The sequence below is a fragment of the Pygoscelis adeliae genome, unplaced genomic scaffold, assembly GCF_000699105.1.
Source record: "Pygoscelis adeliae isolate BGI_AS28 unplaced genomic scaffold, ASM69910v1 Scaffold77, whole genome shotgun sequence".
Taxonomy (NCBI): domain Eukaryota; kingdom Metazoa; phylum Chordata; class Aves; order Sphenisciformes; family Spheniscidae; genus Pygoscelis; species Pygoscelis adeliae.
Genome location: NW_008825216.1, coordinates 5,160,411 through 5,175,648, shown reverse-complemented (window position 1 = coordinate 5,175,648; position 15,238 = coordinate 5,160,411). Strand labels below are relative to the sequence as shown.

Here is a 15,238-nt window from a genome sequence, read left to right as displayed (position 1 = left end):
AAGTCTGCTCTCCTGAAGTCCAGGGTAGTGAGCTTGCTGTGCGCCCTCCTCGGTGCCCTAAGGATCTTGAACTCCACCATTTCATGGTCGCTGCAGCCCAGGCTGCCCTTGAGCTTCACATTCCCCACCAGCCCCTCCTTGTTGGTGAGAACAAGGTCCAGCATAGCACCTCTCCTCATTGGCTCCTCTACCACTTGGAGAAGGAAGTTATCATCGACCCTTTCTTCTCCGCTTAAATCATTCAAGTTTGGTCAACAGACAGATACTTGACAGTTTGAAAACATAGGATAAATTAATGTTAAATAAATGAAAAATAAGGTTAGAACCACTGATAAAATGTCATTGAATTAACTTTTATTTGTGATAAAAACACCTTTTTAAATTCTACTTAAGATTATTGAAGAATATAGAGAGAGCACAGATGAGCACAGAGCTCATTCTCATGGGGACTCTGAAGTAAAGGTGTCTTGCCCCACAAGAAGCCTGCGTTCCTTGACGCCTACAAAGCATATAAATCTTCAGAGTGCTAAGTCTGCTTGGTATATATCATCATCAATACATATAGGAGTTCATGCAATGAACTGTGAAGTTCACTGCATAATTTGGGACTTTGCCTCTTTTTGTTGTAACAGTTTGCTGTGTTTTCTACCAAATACTGAAGACAGGTTATGAAAATTAAAAACATTTTCTAATTAGTATTTGCTGTCCATATTATATAATGTTTTTTTAATGAGTGGTTGTGAATTTGCAGTCCTCAGTGTCTCAGTTTCAAGGCACTCTGTGAGGCTCCTGCCTTCTCCCCTGTGCCCTGCTCTAGGATGTAGATGCTTTCGCTCTTTTTTCCAAGCAGAGAGCTTCTCACCATGGCTAGTGCCTTTCAGATAGTCCTCAGCAGCAGCATGATGAAATGCCCTGTCTACACTTACAGATGCATGACCTTATGCTGGGCTTGTTGCTCTGCAAGAATAAACCAGTAAACATATTTTAATATACCTTGGGTTTTCTGCCCTCCTGAAATCACTCTTAACACTATATGCATTTTAAGGTGGAAGTGGTTTATTCTGTATGTTTATTCTATTGGAATTCAGAGATTTTGAAATTGGTTTTTCTATTTTGAAAGACACACAAAAAATGAAGAAATAAGACATTTTATATTTACGTCTTACTCAATTTTTGGTTCTAGGTTGGTTTCTGAGTTTATTTCAGCTGGAAAGCCCTTCAACCATGCCAGCTCCAAGACGATTCGCACAGCTGCTAAGAGCTGGGACCCAGTACTATATGCAAGCCTTGTCCTTAGCTTTGCTTTCTCCAGTAATGTTTGAAGCACGCTGACTTGGGAGACATATTTCTTTGCATTGTCCATTCTCCACATAGCTTCTCAAGTGTCAGTTCAGCCTTAGGTTTTGTGCCCTCCCTCCCCTGTGGCTGACTCAGCCAGGCTCTCCTGTAGTACTATAACCCTCTCTGACAAAGAAAGGCGTTCAGAGTGCTCTGTTCTACTGAATGATTTTGAAAATAATAGCTGGTTGTATGCAAGGCTGTTTCTCTAAAGTTGGATGCTGTTCTTCCTGACAGATGAATGAAAAAGAGTTGCTTTGCTTTTGAGTGTAGTAACTTCTTCTATTTTTTCTTCAGAATGATTTGTTTTACAGATATAAGTAAGAATGGTCAATAAGGGTTATTGGTAGCTCTGAAGTGAGACTAGACAGGATTTAAATCAACATGTCTGATAGCGTGTTGGAGTAAAAGATCCCCTACACATCTGATGTTTCGATACTGGTGATGAAAAGTATAATGCAAATTTAATGTCTCCTATGTCTGCCATTCCATATGGATGCATGATACTGGTCTGCTTTTTGTTTAGGTCTAAGCTCCTTTTATTCCGAACTAATGAAAGGACTAGGTGCTGGTGGACGTCTGTGGGAACTTATTGAAAGGAAGCCCCAACTTCCATTTGAAGGTGGGTCCTTGGTTTGTTATTGTTCATAGGTTGATTTTTCTCTTACTGGTCAGCAGTACTTCAGAAACAGGTGTGTAATACTTAAAGGCAGTACCATCTTACATTCTTCTGGAAAAAAACTAGATACAGTGGTAACTCTTCTGGCTTTTCTTAACTATGAAACAGATGATGAAGATTTCGTTTAATCAGAAGTTTTAGAAGCTGAAAATCTGGTGGGGTTTTTTTTTTCTTTAATTAATTCAGAATATGTAGTAATATTTAAATACAGTCAATAAAAATATATTGCCAGCAACACCTTATTTACAGCTTTGTTGTTTGGAAGCTAGACAACGCCCTCCAGTATTGAGTATATTTTGTATAAACAGCATTTGCCCGTCTCCATTAAAGTAGTTTAATGATCTGCTTGTAGAAGATGGTTTCTGTGTGAATTGTTGTTTTGTTTAATCAGTTGCATCCCACTAAGCAAAAGTCATACATGAGTTTTCATCAGCTCTGTATGTTGTTAAGAAATGCAATATAGCAGAGTCCAGATGAGCTGTCAACACTGTAGTTTCCCTCTAAGTTTTGTATGGTCCTCTAATTTAGAAACTTTTTAAGGGCTGCTGTAAGAGGAAGAGTCAGAAAAGAACATCCAACAGACCTAACAGATTTTTTTGAGTGAGCTCTGGCTTTAGGGAGTAGAGTTTTATCTTTTGAGTTGGTTGATACAGAGGGGTTCTTTTGAAATGCTGTGCTTCAAATGTCTGTTCTGCTTTTGTCTCCCTGCACTGGAATTCCTCGAGTTCTTAATCTGATGGACACCAAGTCACAGTCTGGCCTCTGTCTCCTTTCTCTTCACAGCTGCAAGCCTGTCTGTAGGATGCTTTTCAATGTGCATAGGCTTTACATAGCCAGTGAAAAGTAACAATATTGTCTCCAATGGATGGAGGCAGACTTAGAATACCAGCCATTTGCCCAAAAGGTAACCATCAACTGGCTAACAAAGGGATAGCTGCACACTCTTGTCTTTAGCAATGAAGCTGGCTTAAACTTCCTGCTATGACTGACTATCCAGTGCCACGCTGCAGTTTGCTGTGCCCTTCATAGACCCAGTGCAACTTGTTGATTTCATCATCATTTGGATGTGACTTTTTTTTTTAATCTGGATTATTTCAGTGGTCTTCATCTTTACAGTGGTGCCAGTGCAGAGTAAGCAGTAGTATTGGGGCAGAAGTTGTCTTTCCCACTGAAGGTATTGAATTGTTCAATTACACCAATAGTGACATCCAGAAAACAATCTTTATTTTGTAGACCGAACATAAATCAGACAAAGTTTCAGACATCCATGTAGCATAGGCTTACAGAAAGCTTCTTCTAAGTTTCCTTTCACTATAAACTAAGTACATAGGAAAAGATATAAACCTTTGTCTCAAAAAGCAATTATAGTTGATTTCTGGATCATCAGAAAATAAAACCAAGAGACTATTTCTCTACTGTCCAAACCCACCTGAAACATCTACTCTCTGGGCTACTTAGGTTTTATTTTCGTGGAACTGTAGCTGGTGCTGGTGACAACAGATATCGCAGGAACAAATTATAATGTTTCTTTTCCCTGTATCTAGAATCCAAACAAGAAACAAGCATAATCCTGTATATAGCTTTTAGATATTTTTACAGTAATATATAGAGGAAGGACTTGTGGTACCAGACTTCCTGTATTGCAGTAGATTTCAGTGTTTCAGGTCATGGAATAGACTGTGCAATAACTGGAACTGAGAATAAAGATAAGCAATTACTTGTTACTTTGATAATAGTAAGGATTATGCTGCTAGCACAGGATTTAGCAAATACATTTCTTTTCCCAAAGGGAGGTTTACAGAAGACCATTGTGCTTTCACCTAACAAACAAGTTACAATGTGCATGTCCATGGATTAAAGTCAAGGAAGGAGTCTGAAATTGTATGCTCTTGCCTTTGCCGTTTCTATGCTACTATCATTAAACTGAAAGCCTGAGAAGAGGAGGGAATCTGATAGAAAAGCAAAATAAATTATTTGCTCTAGGAACAGCAGGACTAGCGAAATTTTGATTCCTACTGATGGGTGTCTGTGTTTCCTATCCACAGTTACCTGTTTAACCAAACGTGGGCGTGTGCTACCATGTGCTGTGGCTAGTTGGGGGTTACTCATGTACTGCACCTGAAAAGAATTAAGGGTTTTGAATCACATCTTTAGCATGAACAAACACTACTTGGGTGTTGCTCTGGTGCTGCCAGTTTTCACAAAACCGGTAGGAACTTTGTCAGTGAGACTCTGTCCTTCAGGAATGCAGCACCACTGTCCACTTAGTTTGCTTTGTATGAATATGTTTAGCTGGGATTTAACACGGCTTGAAGAAATTGCGTTTCTTTGTTTTACCTATTTATAAGCTTTTTCTAGTACTGGTAGTCTTTTAAGATAATTGTTTAAATCAAATGCTGTGCTCCAGAGAGAAGTTGGTTTTATTTAACTTTGGCAATCATTCATTCATGATGGTTTGTTACGGTATTTCACAAACTGAGATTTTAGTTTCAGTGAACTGTTGCCTAAGAGTTATGCCTCTGATTGGTCTTCGAATACACTGCTGTCCTGAATTTATTAAATATACTTTCCACTTAAAAAAAAAAAAAATCTAAAAAATGGCCATTAATGGAACAAACGTAGCAGCAGCTTTATTCTGGTGACAGCCTCTGCTTAAAAGCTACCCAGTTAACAGGTAGTGGAGAGGGAACTGCTCTTGTTCAAAGAGGAGGGTGTTTCAGGTGACTTTTGTGGCTTGGTGAAAGGGCAGTAAGCGATTTGCAATATTTTTCTTTTTGCATGTGTTCTATGGCAACGGGACTTTGCCTTTCAACAATGCCATTTTATTTCATTGTTCCTAACTGACAAAACTTAAATTGTTTATAATATGTTTAAAAATTCAGATAATTCTACTCGAGGTGAACATTGTTAGTTGCTAGGTATTAGCAAGATGCAAATTCTCCCTCTTGCAGGTTCACTGCTGGTGAGCAACCTGAAATTGCATTCAGGAACGAGTGGTGTACCGCACTGATTCAGTCATGGCTGAAATATAACCCCTGTGGTCCTGACTTGTGGCTTGCAGTTACCCCTAGATTTAACGTGGAGATAGATATTTCTGTTGGGTGTCTGTGAATCAAGTTCTAGGAGGGCTGAGCTGATTTTTGTTTCTGTTCACGTTTCTGTATTTTATTCTTTGTCATACAGAGGGAATCACATTAGGCAAAGACACATTCAGAGGTGCTTTGGAATTCAAGGATGTTGAGTTTGCATATCCAACACGTCCAGAAACATCCATTTTCAAAGATTTTAGCCTTTCCATTCCAGCTGGCTCTGTTATGGCTCTGGTTGGCCCAAGCGGTACAGGGAAATCGACTATTGTATCCCTTCTGCTGAGGCTGTATGATCCTATCTCAGGTATGTTTTGTGTGTTGCTCTCATTCATGACAATTGATGCTTTGCATCTCAGATACATCGTATGAACAGTTGGGGTTCCTGTGTGTGAGGTCCTGATGTGACTATTCCACTGATGCACCGTGCTTCCCTCTGGGTTGTATGGTTACCTTGTCATGATGCCTGCATAGCTTTGCATTTCTGATCCACCAGTGAGTGATTCCCCCGGGGTCGTTGTTCTCAACAGTTCTTTCCGGCTCTCTTCAGTACTTGTCAGTACACACTTGACTTTACTGTTTCTTAATTTAAGGTACTATCACTGTTGATGGCTTTGATATCCGTCAGTTAAATCCACTGTGGTTCAGGACAAAGATTGGAACAGTGAGTCAGGTAAGGAAGAAAAAAAATTTCTAAGTGAATGAACTAACTGTGTGTGATCAACTAGCTGTGCCTCACTTTTCTTCTTTTTAAAACTATATAATCTTGCTTCTCAGTGAAATCCCTCCGTCTCACCATAACTGCTGTTGTGCATGCTTTCTTCTAAAAATAAGTATTCAGAGCTAGTCCCATTATTCTGCAGTCTTTTTTTTTTACATAATCATAGAGATTCAAAGCATTAGCTTAGAAGAAAAGTTGTGCATGTGGAGACTGGAAGGTACATTGTTGCAAATTGTATACCTATGACCATCTCGATGTTTGCTGTGATTTGAAGAAAGTAACACGAAGCTTACCATTTAATCACATTTTGTATTAATGGAAGTTACACAATCATATTTTACACAACCATTTGAAAACTGACCACCTGTGCTCTGTGTTGTTTCCAGGCAAACACAATTCTATTAGGAAAGCATGAAAATACAGCACTGTTGGCACTTACACTTGTAGTGCCCCTTCCGTAGCAACCCCCAAACTCTGGAAGTACAGAGAGATGTTCAGTGGTCTCTTAAAAATATTTGACCAATTAAAATATGTATGTTCCTTTCTTCTTCTCCCCAGATGCTTCACAGTGCAATTAACTGTTAGGTTGACGTTCTGGTTAAAAGCATAAGGATAACTGGGTATACGTTGCATTTCAAAACATCTACTTTATGTAATAATGCCACCAAAAGCTTTTGTGCAAAAATGATTTTCCTGTGGGCACATCAGCATTTTTCTTTTTGAATGTATGTATTCCGCTTGAGTTACCAGTAGGAGATTCATACTGGTATTCATACTATAGCATGACTCTTCTTTATTTTATAAACAGAGCAGACTTACCTTGTTTCAGACGTTTTCCCATTTTACATCTCTTGTCCTATCTGCCAGTCCTCTTCTCTGTTTTAAGCTTTAATATAAATTAAATGCACAAAATGCCATGAAATCTGTGTAGAGATTAAGAGAAGAATCATCATTGTTGTAAATGATGATATGTAGTAAAGCACAAAGGGAGGTTTTCTGATGTTTGGATGAATAGCTCTTTCTGAACTCTTCCTCAAATATTAGGAATTGAGGGTTATGTTACGTTTTGTCACTTAAAAAAGCAACTTATTTTTTAATTGGTTTTCACTGCCCATTTTGGTGTTAGATTTGTTTGTTTTTAATTTGATTAACTCTAGCTTACATATTCTTTTGTATGGATAGAATAGAAAGTAATGCTGTGTCTTGTAAGTGGGATTTATGTTATTTGAGATATAGACAATACATGCATGTAACTGCAGATCTACCATATTAGTTGTGTTTTTGAATTTATCAGGAACCAATTCTGTTCTCCTGTTCTATTGCTGAAAATATTGCCTATGGTGCAGAGGATCCTTCTACTGTGACTGCAGAGGAGATTCAGAAAGTTGCTGAAATAGCTAATGCTGCTAGTTTTATCAGAGATTTTCCAAAAGGGTTTGACACTGTAGTTGGAGAAAAAGGCATTTTGCTTTCAGGTACATCTTTATATTGCTTATTTTAAAAATCCTGATGCTATAGAGTGAGGTAAAAATTCTATTATTTTTTGTTACCATTTTTTTTTCTCCAAGTCATAGCCTGCCATAAGTATTAAAAAAATCCCTCCTTCATCTCCACCCCCCCCCCCCCCCCCCCGCTAAAGTACATGTGCCTAATTCTGCTCAGCCCAAGCATTCAGTTAAAATTACTTCACATCTCTTTTCCTATTTCCATTTACTGAGCTTTTTCCCCTAGGTGGACAGAAGCAACGAATTGCGATTGCTCGAGCTCTGCTCAAGGTAAGCCACTACTGAAATAGCTATCTAACTACTCAGTGGGGAGGCGGGAAGGGTTAAAAAGGAGGAGGTCTTTCAATGGGTTTAAAAAGAAAATTATATCTTTTACGTTAATGAGGACGTTTGAAAGGGCTGAGTGGTTTAACTGAAGACAATTTACTTATGTAAGTGTTTCTTCCTATCTTTCGGTCACGTTTTTCAATAGTTCTTGCCAAGACTGATGGCAAATCACTGTATAATGGCTCACTTTCATAAGACCAGGCCAAGGGTGAAGGAGGACTTTAAGAATGTGGTGCTAGTAAACTCATACATGACACTTCTGTCTCTGTGTTCAGATCTCTGTCATTCATGGGTTGATTTTTCTGGGTTGCGGCTTACTAGCACTACAGACGCCCCACCTTGGCTTTGAGGGGAGCTGGTCTGGATTTGGGACAAGATGCTATTTCAGGCACAAAGACCAGGCCAAGGGTGAAGGAGGACTTTAAGAATGTGGTGCTAGTAAACTCATACATGACACTTCTGTCTCTGTGTTCAGATCTCTGTCATTCATGGGTTGATTTTTCTGGGTTGCGGCTTACTAGCACTACAGACGCCCCACCTTGGCTTTGAGGGGAGCTGGTCTGGATTTGGGACAAGATGCTATTTCAGGCACAATGTTGTGTTTTTTTTTTTTTTTTTTTTTTGTGGGGTTTTTTGTTTGGAGGTTTGGTATGGGTCTCACTTTAGGGCTCTGTGCTGTGCAAATTTGAGGTGGCTTCTGAGGATCAGAAGGACAGGGAGTTTGGTTCAGGGACAGCCACGGGGCCTCGTAGGGAGGCAGTTTGGTGCTGATGCTCAGCTGGAAGTTTTGAGCCTTACTGAACCCAGCTTACATTCACGTTAAGCTGCACGGGTCTCTCTAGCATCCTAGCACGCCCAGTTCTGTTAGATTGCTGGGAATTTTTCATTATACCAGTTCTCTTTTACCACGAATGCTGAAAAGCTGATTGCATTTCATGTCAAGTACAGTTCATGGGAGTAGAGACTTTATTTTGGGGGGAATAAAAAAAAATACATGAGTAGTTGATATATATGTGATTGGGGGGTGCAGTGGAGTCCCTTCTCTTCCAGATAAAGTCTGAAGCTTTTACTGTCAACTTGATCAAGCAAGTTTGGATTATGTACTGTAATTCAGAAGAGGCTTCTTAGGGATTTGAGAGCTGGTGATTTTTTTTTAATTTTATTTTTTTATTTAATTGGGAAGAGTTCTTAAATGCTAGTTCTTAAGTACTATGTATTTCATCTGTGGGTGAAATACTGCTTGTTGGTAGGCTTTTGTTATTTTTTTTTGTTACTAGACAGTTATATATAGCAGACTGACTGCAAGCAGAGGGTAGCTCAGCCTCTGTGGAAGATCCACGTAAGAGCAGTAAATAGGAAATTGAACTTTTGACCACAGTGCTGCCAAGCATGCATTAAAAATCATCTCCCACCTTTAGTTTGTATCTGTCAAATAGTGATCTGGTAATAGTGTTCTTTTACTTCAGTTTGCAAAATTTGAAGATGGAAGAGTGTTGTTTCTGTTTTGTCCTCTTAGCATTTAGACTTCTTAAAAGTAATGCTTTGAATTACACTCAGTTCTTTCAATGAAATAAGTACATTTACTTGGAGTTTTAAGCTGTATGAATCCTGTTCTCTCTTGATATAAATATTCAGATCTTGTCTAATTGTTATTATAACCAATTCTACTTCCTTCTTCAGAATCCTAAAATTCTTCTGTTAGATGAAGCAACAAGGTAAGAAAGAAAATAAATAGAAACTTAGAAATTATCTATCTGTAAAACTCAGGTATGTGAGGTGTTCTCTCTTCTTTCTTTCTCTGCATGCCCTTGCACAAATTATCTAGCCCTTTCTTTTTGTGGGTAGAGAAAAAGAATGTGTGTTCTAGAATGTGTGAGTCAGTTAGGAGACCTGTGATAAAAGCTGTTTATGCGAAGTGGGAAGGATAGCTGGTACACTGTATTATAATTTTTCACGGAGTTAAATTTGTAGTATGTAACTTGCTTTTTTGTATCTTTAGTTTAAACGAAGATCTTAGTGTTAAAGAGAGATGATTATACTGCAGTGTAACTTAATTTTTTTCACTGGATTAATTTAGTGTTATTTCTTCATGCGTATTTTTGCATATGAGAATATGTAATGCCTGTAACTTGGATGTGTGCACTAAGCATATTCACAAAACTTTCCTGCAGTTCCATTGGTTCATCTTCACCAGCAATAGCAAGGGTTTGCAGTTTTAGCAAAATAAGCCTAATGCATACAAAACTAACCTGTCTTAAAATAGCAAATATCCTCCTCTCTCCCCTCCCTGCTTCCCATTTCTTACTAGTGCTTTGGATGCTGAAAATGAGTATCTAGTGCAAGAAGCTCTGGACCGGCTGATGGAAGGGAGGACAGTCCTAATCATTGCTCATCGTCTGTCTACTATTCAGAATGCTGATTTTGTTGCAGTCCTTGGCCAGGGTAAAATTCTTGAATGTGGAAAACATGAGGAACTACTTGCAAATCCAAATGGACTTTTCAGGAAACTAATGCAGAAACAAGCTTTTCTTCAGAATAGTGATACTTTTGCATTAGATTTACAATCCAGAGAAAACGATGTATTAAAAGAAAATGTATGAGAGATTGTATGAATAATGGAAGCTTACAAACTACAAAGAGTATAACTTATGTTCCAGTTATGTAAAGTAAATGTTATATTTTTCCAAAATGTACAAAATATTCTTTTGAAACTTAAATGTGTTTAAACTTTTTATTGAAAGCTTTTTAATAATTATTGCAACTTTTTAAAATGTCTATCACATTGAGATAATTTCAGTGTGTAGATCTTTCTGCTTTGTGTTATGTTAATTGAGTCTATTTAGAATCTTGTTTGCTGTAATGCACTGTGTGATGATGTGCTGCATTCTCAAGTAAGTTCAGTATTTTAAGGGTAATTAAATGACAATTTTATCATTTTCATATCATTGTCTCTTCCCTTTTCAAGGAACTCTTGCTTTCTGTGCCTGTCAGTAGTCTTAAAATGCTGGAATTCAAAAATGCGTGACACTAACATACTCTGAAAGTTTTGTCAGTTACCGTTTGTTCTAAAATGTGAAAGTTGATAATGATCACCATCTACAGTTACTGTAGAGAATTACATATGAGAACATATTTTAGAGAGCATGGAACCATGAGTTGGAGGAAAGTTCTTTAAAAAACAAACAAACAACAAAAAGAGCAACCAAACAAAAAACCTAACTGACTTTACATAAGGACAAAGGAAGTGTATTAGTATATTAAGTCAGCACAGGAAAATCTAAAATTTGCATGCATTTTCTTCCCTTCTCTATTGTCCCAGTTCTTTAGTTTCACTTCCTTTCTAAGATGACATCCAAAAGAACACGCTCTTACATATGTAAGTTTTTGTCCTTTTTTTAAGGCAGATCTAAGTTTTTTTTATCGTTACTTAAAACTTCATTCATAGAAATCCCAGGTTTTGCCTAACTACCTTATTAGGGACAACTAGTAAACTACCTTGTCAAGAACAACTAGTAAAATAATAGCATTACATTAATTTGAATAACTGCAGGAGGGTACACTTGGCAGTAAAGAGTAGGCTTCATGTTTCTAATTTAAGAATCTCTTCCAATAGACTCTCTCTAGACTTTCTGAAGATGCAAAACCCCACAAGATAATTTATAAAAGCTAGAAACTTTCCAGGTCACATTAAAACTCATCTATGCTAGGAAAACTTGTTGCTGGAAAACTTTATTGGCAATAGGTGAGATACCTAATGCTGAGCAAGCTTAAAATGTTTATCTAATGGGCCTTTAATGGCACTTTGTGGAATATAGTGAAAACGCTAAAGAGATCCCTGTGCTAAGGAATGAAAATAAAATTACATCCAGATGTAATTTTATCTTCTGATACAGTTTTACTAGAAGCAGATATTGTATTAAAGATACGCCAAAAATACCACTGACCCAATGTTTAATTTCAGTGTTGACTAATTATTCTCTTTATAATGTATTTAGAGGGGCTTGAACTTTAATCTTTACTCATGTAATATCTCCTTATGTGAGATGCAACGAGCCCCTTTATTCATGTGCTTACACAGGTTACAGGAATTACTTGCAGCCGAACTGAATGAATGTTTTATGTCTCTTGTTCATTAGTTGTTCTGGCAGGTGTCGCAGTCTACAGAAAAATGTGAAAAGCTATAGAAAAGCTCTAGTCCACAGAAAGGTGAATGTCTGTCATAACGGGTACATTGGATAACAGACTGTTCAGGTTAGAACCACTCAAAATGCTCCTTGGAACAAACCACAGACCTCAACAAGGTGAGAAAGTTTCTTAGTAATCTGCAAGTAGAAAGCTTTGCTGGACAACTTCAGATTTGTGGTTTACACACCTACAGTGTATGTGATGTGTACACATGGCGGTCTGGATACTTCCACAGCAGTGTTGGTCAACCCTGGGGTATTGGTTGCATTTTGAACTGTAGGAGCCCTAGTAGCTTAATGAGGAAAAAGGTGTGAGAAAGAGAAAATTTGAAGTATTGCATTCTTTTTGTTACAGGAGTTGAAGACCTTCCTGTCTAAGGTGGAAACTATGGGTGTATCTCTAACAATCCTGATAGGTGTCTTTTGCCAAGGACCACTATTTCATGCTGCCGCCTTGTGTAGTGTGGTCCATGGGGCAAAAAGGGGCCACGCAACGTGGAAAAGGCTTAACATGAGAGTATCTGACTGCGCATCAGAAAGAAGTATAAACCAAACTTTCTTATGCTCACTGACTGTATTTTCCATCGTTGCCCCCTTCAGGTTTTAGTAATAATGTATATCTGCTATTTGTTTTGTTTAAGCTACTGTTAGTAGGAAAAGGTTCAGTTCCGTGAGGGATGGTATTAACAGCTCAGAACACAGCTGTGCTGCTCCTACTGTATTCCAAAGGCCAAAAGGTACTCAGAAATGCTTTTGATCGCAGGTAGATACAATTTAAGTCAAATCAAACTTACCCAACATTTCCTGAAGGAAAGGCCAGGCCTTATTCGGAATTGGTAGAGGTTCCAAAGTGTCCTTGTAACCCTGGTGCAGCACATCTCTCTTTTATGCCGCACGCACTAGTGTCCAGCTTTGGCCTAAACATATCTTCTCTGTGTAGAAAAGTAGTAAAGATTATTCCCCAGACATTAAAAAATAAATGTAATGAATTTTACATGCACACATGCGTATATCAAATATGTAATACAAACATTTCTCAGTTTCTATCACTAGTTGCCATATTTTAGTTGATACCTATGGGCATCATTTTGAAGTCTTTTAATAATACTGCCTTTCCCCCCCTTGCCTCGGAGGCCAGAACTGTTTCCTTTCTTAACTTTTGCTACCCAGTCATGACTTTTGGGGCTTAAAGACTGTATCTTAACTGCTTTCAAAACTACCTTGCTAAATTGAATGTATTAGTTAGGGTTGAGTATTTGGAGACTTAATGAAAGGTCAGCTCTCACTGTACGCTTAATCCCTTTACTGTGTTCCGAATTAGTTTTCTGATTCTTGACAGCATGAATGTTTTCCTGAAATAAGACACTGAAAATAAAGTGTCTTGAGTAACTTTATTACTTAAACTACTTATTAAACTATTTATTTTAATGCTTAAATAGAGTACTGATCACAGCATCATCACTGCAGTGAATGATTGGCATCTCTGAAAGAACTTTCAGGTTTCAAGTAGTTGATGCAGCTTTTTGCTTTAATCTTCCGATACACAGAGCCTCTTCTCTGTCAATACTGCAATCTGTGAAGAGGGAGCGGATTTCAGTTAGGGGAGTAGTAGAAGAGAATATCCTGCCTTTCTGATCTCCGCCAATTCTGTCTTCGCATTTCCACTGCTCGACATTTTCAGCTGTCTTGAATGGGGAGAATTGTTTCCAGTTGCTTAAGGGGTCTTAAACTCATGACGCAATGCACTAATAGATTAATACTCTGACCTGTTAGGGAACTCTGTATTCAGTTAACCAAGTCATGAGAATTTTGTTTGCTCTGCAGATGATGGAGTTTGCTGCTATCCCTTCAAACTCATTTTCTTTCTAAATAGGTAGGCAGCTATTTGTGGCTAGTCTACCCAAGCAGTATTTTCTACACTGTTTTTCAGTCCATTGATCAATAAATAAAAAACAGAAGTAAAAAGATTATCAATCCCATACATTAGAGCCACAACTTCAAAATGTAAGTCCACTATTTCCATTCTCTTAGTTCAAGTCCCCACTAGGTCAGTATTGTCAGAATTGCCTGCTGGACATTCGCCTTTTCATGTGACAAACAAATACCACACGCGTCCCAGTTCAAGAACTGGTTAAGTCTCTAACCGATATCAGCATAAACTAGTTCTGTGTCGAAAATGAGGTCTAAGGGTTGAGTTGTATCCTCTCTCCTGAAGATGGAGCTCTTAACACAGGGCTGGGACAGCGAAAGGCAGCCGAGTAATTCCCTGAGGAAATCTAGCAAAGTGTGTACAGGATTCAGTCGGCAAAAAAACGACTGCTCACACTGCGTCACCTTAAATATTTTAGAAACGAGATGTGAAGGGGAGCTTTCAGTTTTTAAAGTAATTTGAATGTTCATGGGTGTTGGGAAATATGGATGGCAGCTTGAATTTTACTCAGTTTTTCCCCGTTTGCTTGTTTGTGTGTGCACTTTCTGGTTTGGTTGGTTTGTTTTTCATGATGAAACAACATGATGATTTAGCATCACCGCATGGAGTACAATAGAGAAGGCTACATGGAAGGATACCACATTAACGTAACAGTGTAGTGAAGCTCCGCTAAATGTTCCTATTTTGCTTTTCCCATAAAATCAAAGCAAAAGGAGACGGGGTGAAGTTAAAAGGCAAAGCTCTGAAGCAGACAGGTGCCTCATACTTCACTACTGCCAGATGAAGCATCTCAAGTTCATCTCCTCTGCATTTCAGGTTCAGTCATATTGGACCACAGTCCACATAGAAAGCTTAACAGCTGTAACTCTTTTTAATCAACGTATTTTTGGAAAATGATGGGAAATTTTTGAATATCCTGTTTTTAGTTAATTTTATCTTAACTCATTAGCTTCATTGATAATATACATACAACTCAACTTCTTCCCCAAGTAGATGGAACATACGTACCTTCTGAAAGCCCCTTCATATAAACCAATGCCATCGAGTATTTTCAATGAGAAAATTGAGTTCCCCTTCAAGATGAAAATCTAATTCTATACCCTTGAATAGCTGTCACGCATGATTGTTATTTACCATAGATGTGAAACACACCAAGGTTTGCACGGAATATGTTTTTTTCTCCCTGTTTTTTGTTAATTGGAAATTTGGCTAAACCAGCCATCCTGCGAAGGTCGCGAGGTGCCAGCGGGCTCGAAGCGCTCTCCTTCTGCTCTCCCTCTCCGGAGAGGAAAAACCCTCTTCTGAGGGCGGCAGGAGCACTGGTGCAGCTAAGGCAGAAGTCGGACCATTTCCGCGTTACCGCCAGAGTCTGTAACAAGTACGGTGTATTTACGAGGGCAGCCTCCCGCTGCCGGCCTGCATCGGGGAGAGCCGGCAAGGCCGCCCGGCGGGGCGCGAAGGCCGGGCC

The 15,238-nt window shown here is 38.6% G+C and overlaps 1 protein-coding gene across 1 annotated transcript in view; it reads left to right on the top strand.

Annotated features, from left to right (window-relative positions):
• The window catches only part of ABCB10 (ATP-binding cassette, sub-family B (MDR/TAP), member 10), a 27,723-nt gene extending 16,945 nt beyond the window's left edge, over positions 1 to 10,778 (top strand). Inside the window, exons 7-13 of the mRNA XM_009329237.1 lie at positions 1,865 to 1,960; positions 5,201 to 5,410; positions 5,697 to 5,776; positions 7,119 to 7,299; positions 7,556 to 7,599; positions 9,337 to 9,371; positions 9,965 to 10,778. Coding sequence (XP_009327512.1) covers positions 1,865 to 1,960; positions 5,201 to 5,410; positions 5,697 to 5,776; positions 7,119 to 7,299; positions 7,556 to 7,599; positions 9,337 to 9,371; positions 9,965 to 10,256 — 938 coding nt within the window. The 3' untranslated portion in view covers positions 10,257 to 10,778. The remainder of the gene's footprint in view (positions 1 to 1,864; positions 1,961 to 5,200; positions 5,411 to 5,696; positions 5,777 to 7,118; positions 7,300 to 7,555; positions 7,600 to 9,336; positions 9,372 to 9,964) is intronic.
• The last annotated feature ends 4,460 nt before the right edge of the window (positions 10,779 to 15,238 follow it).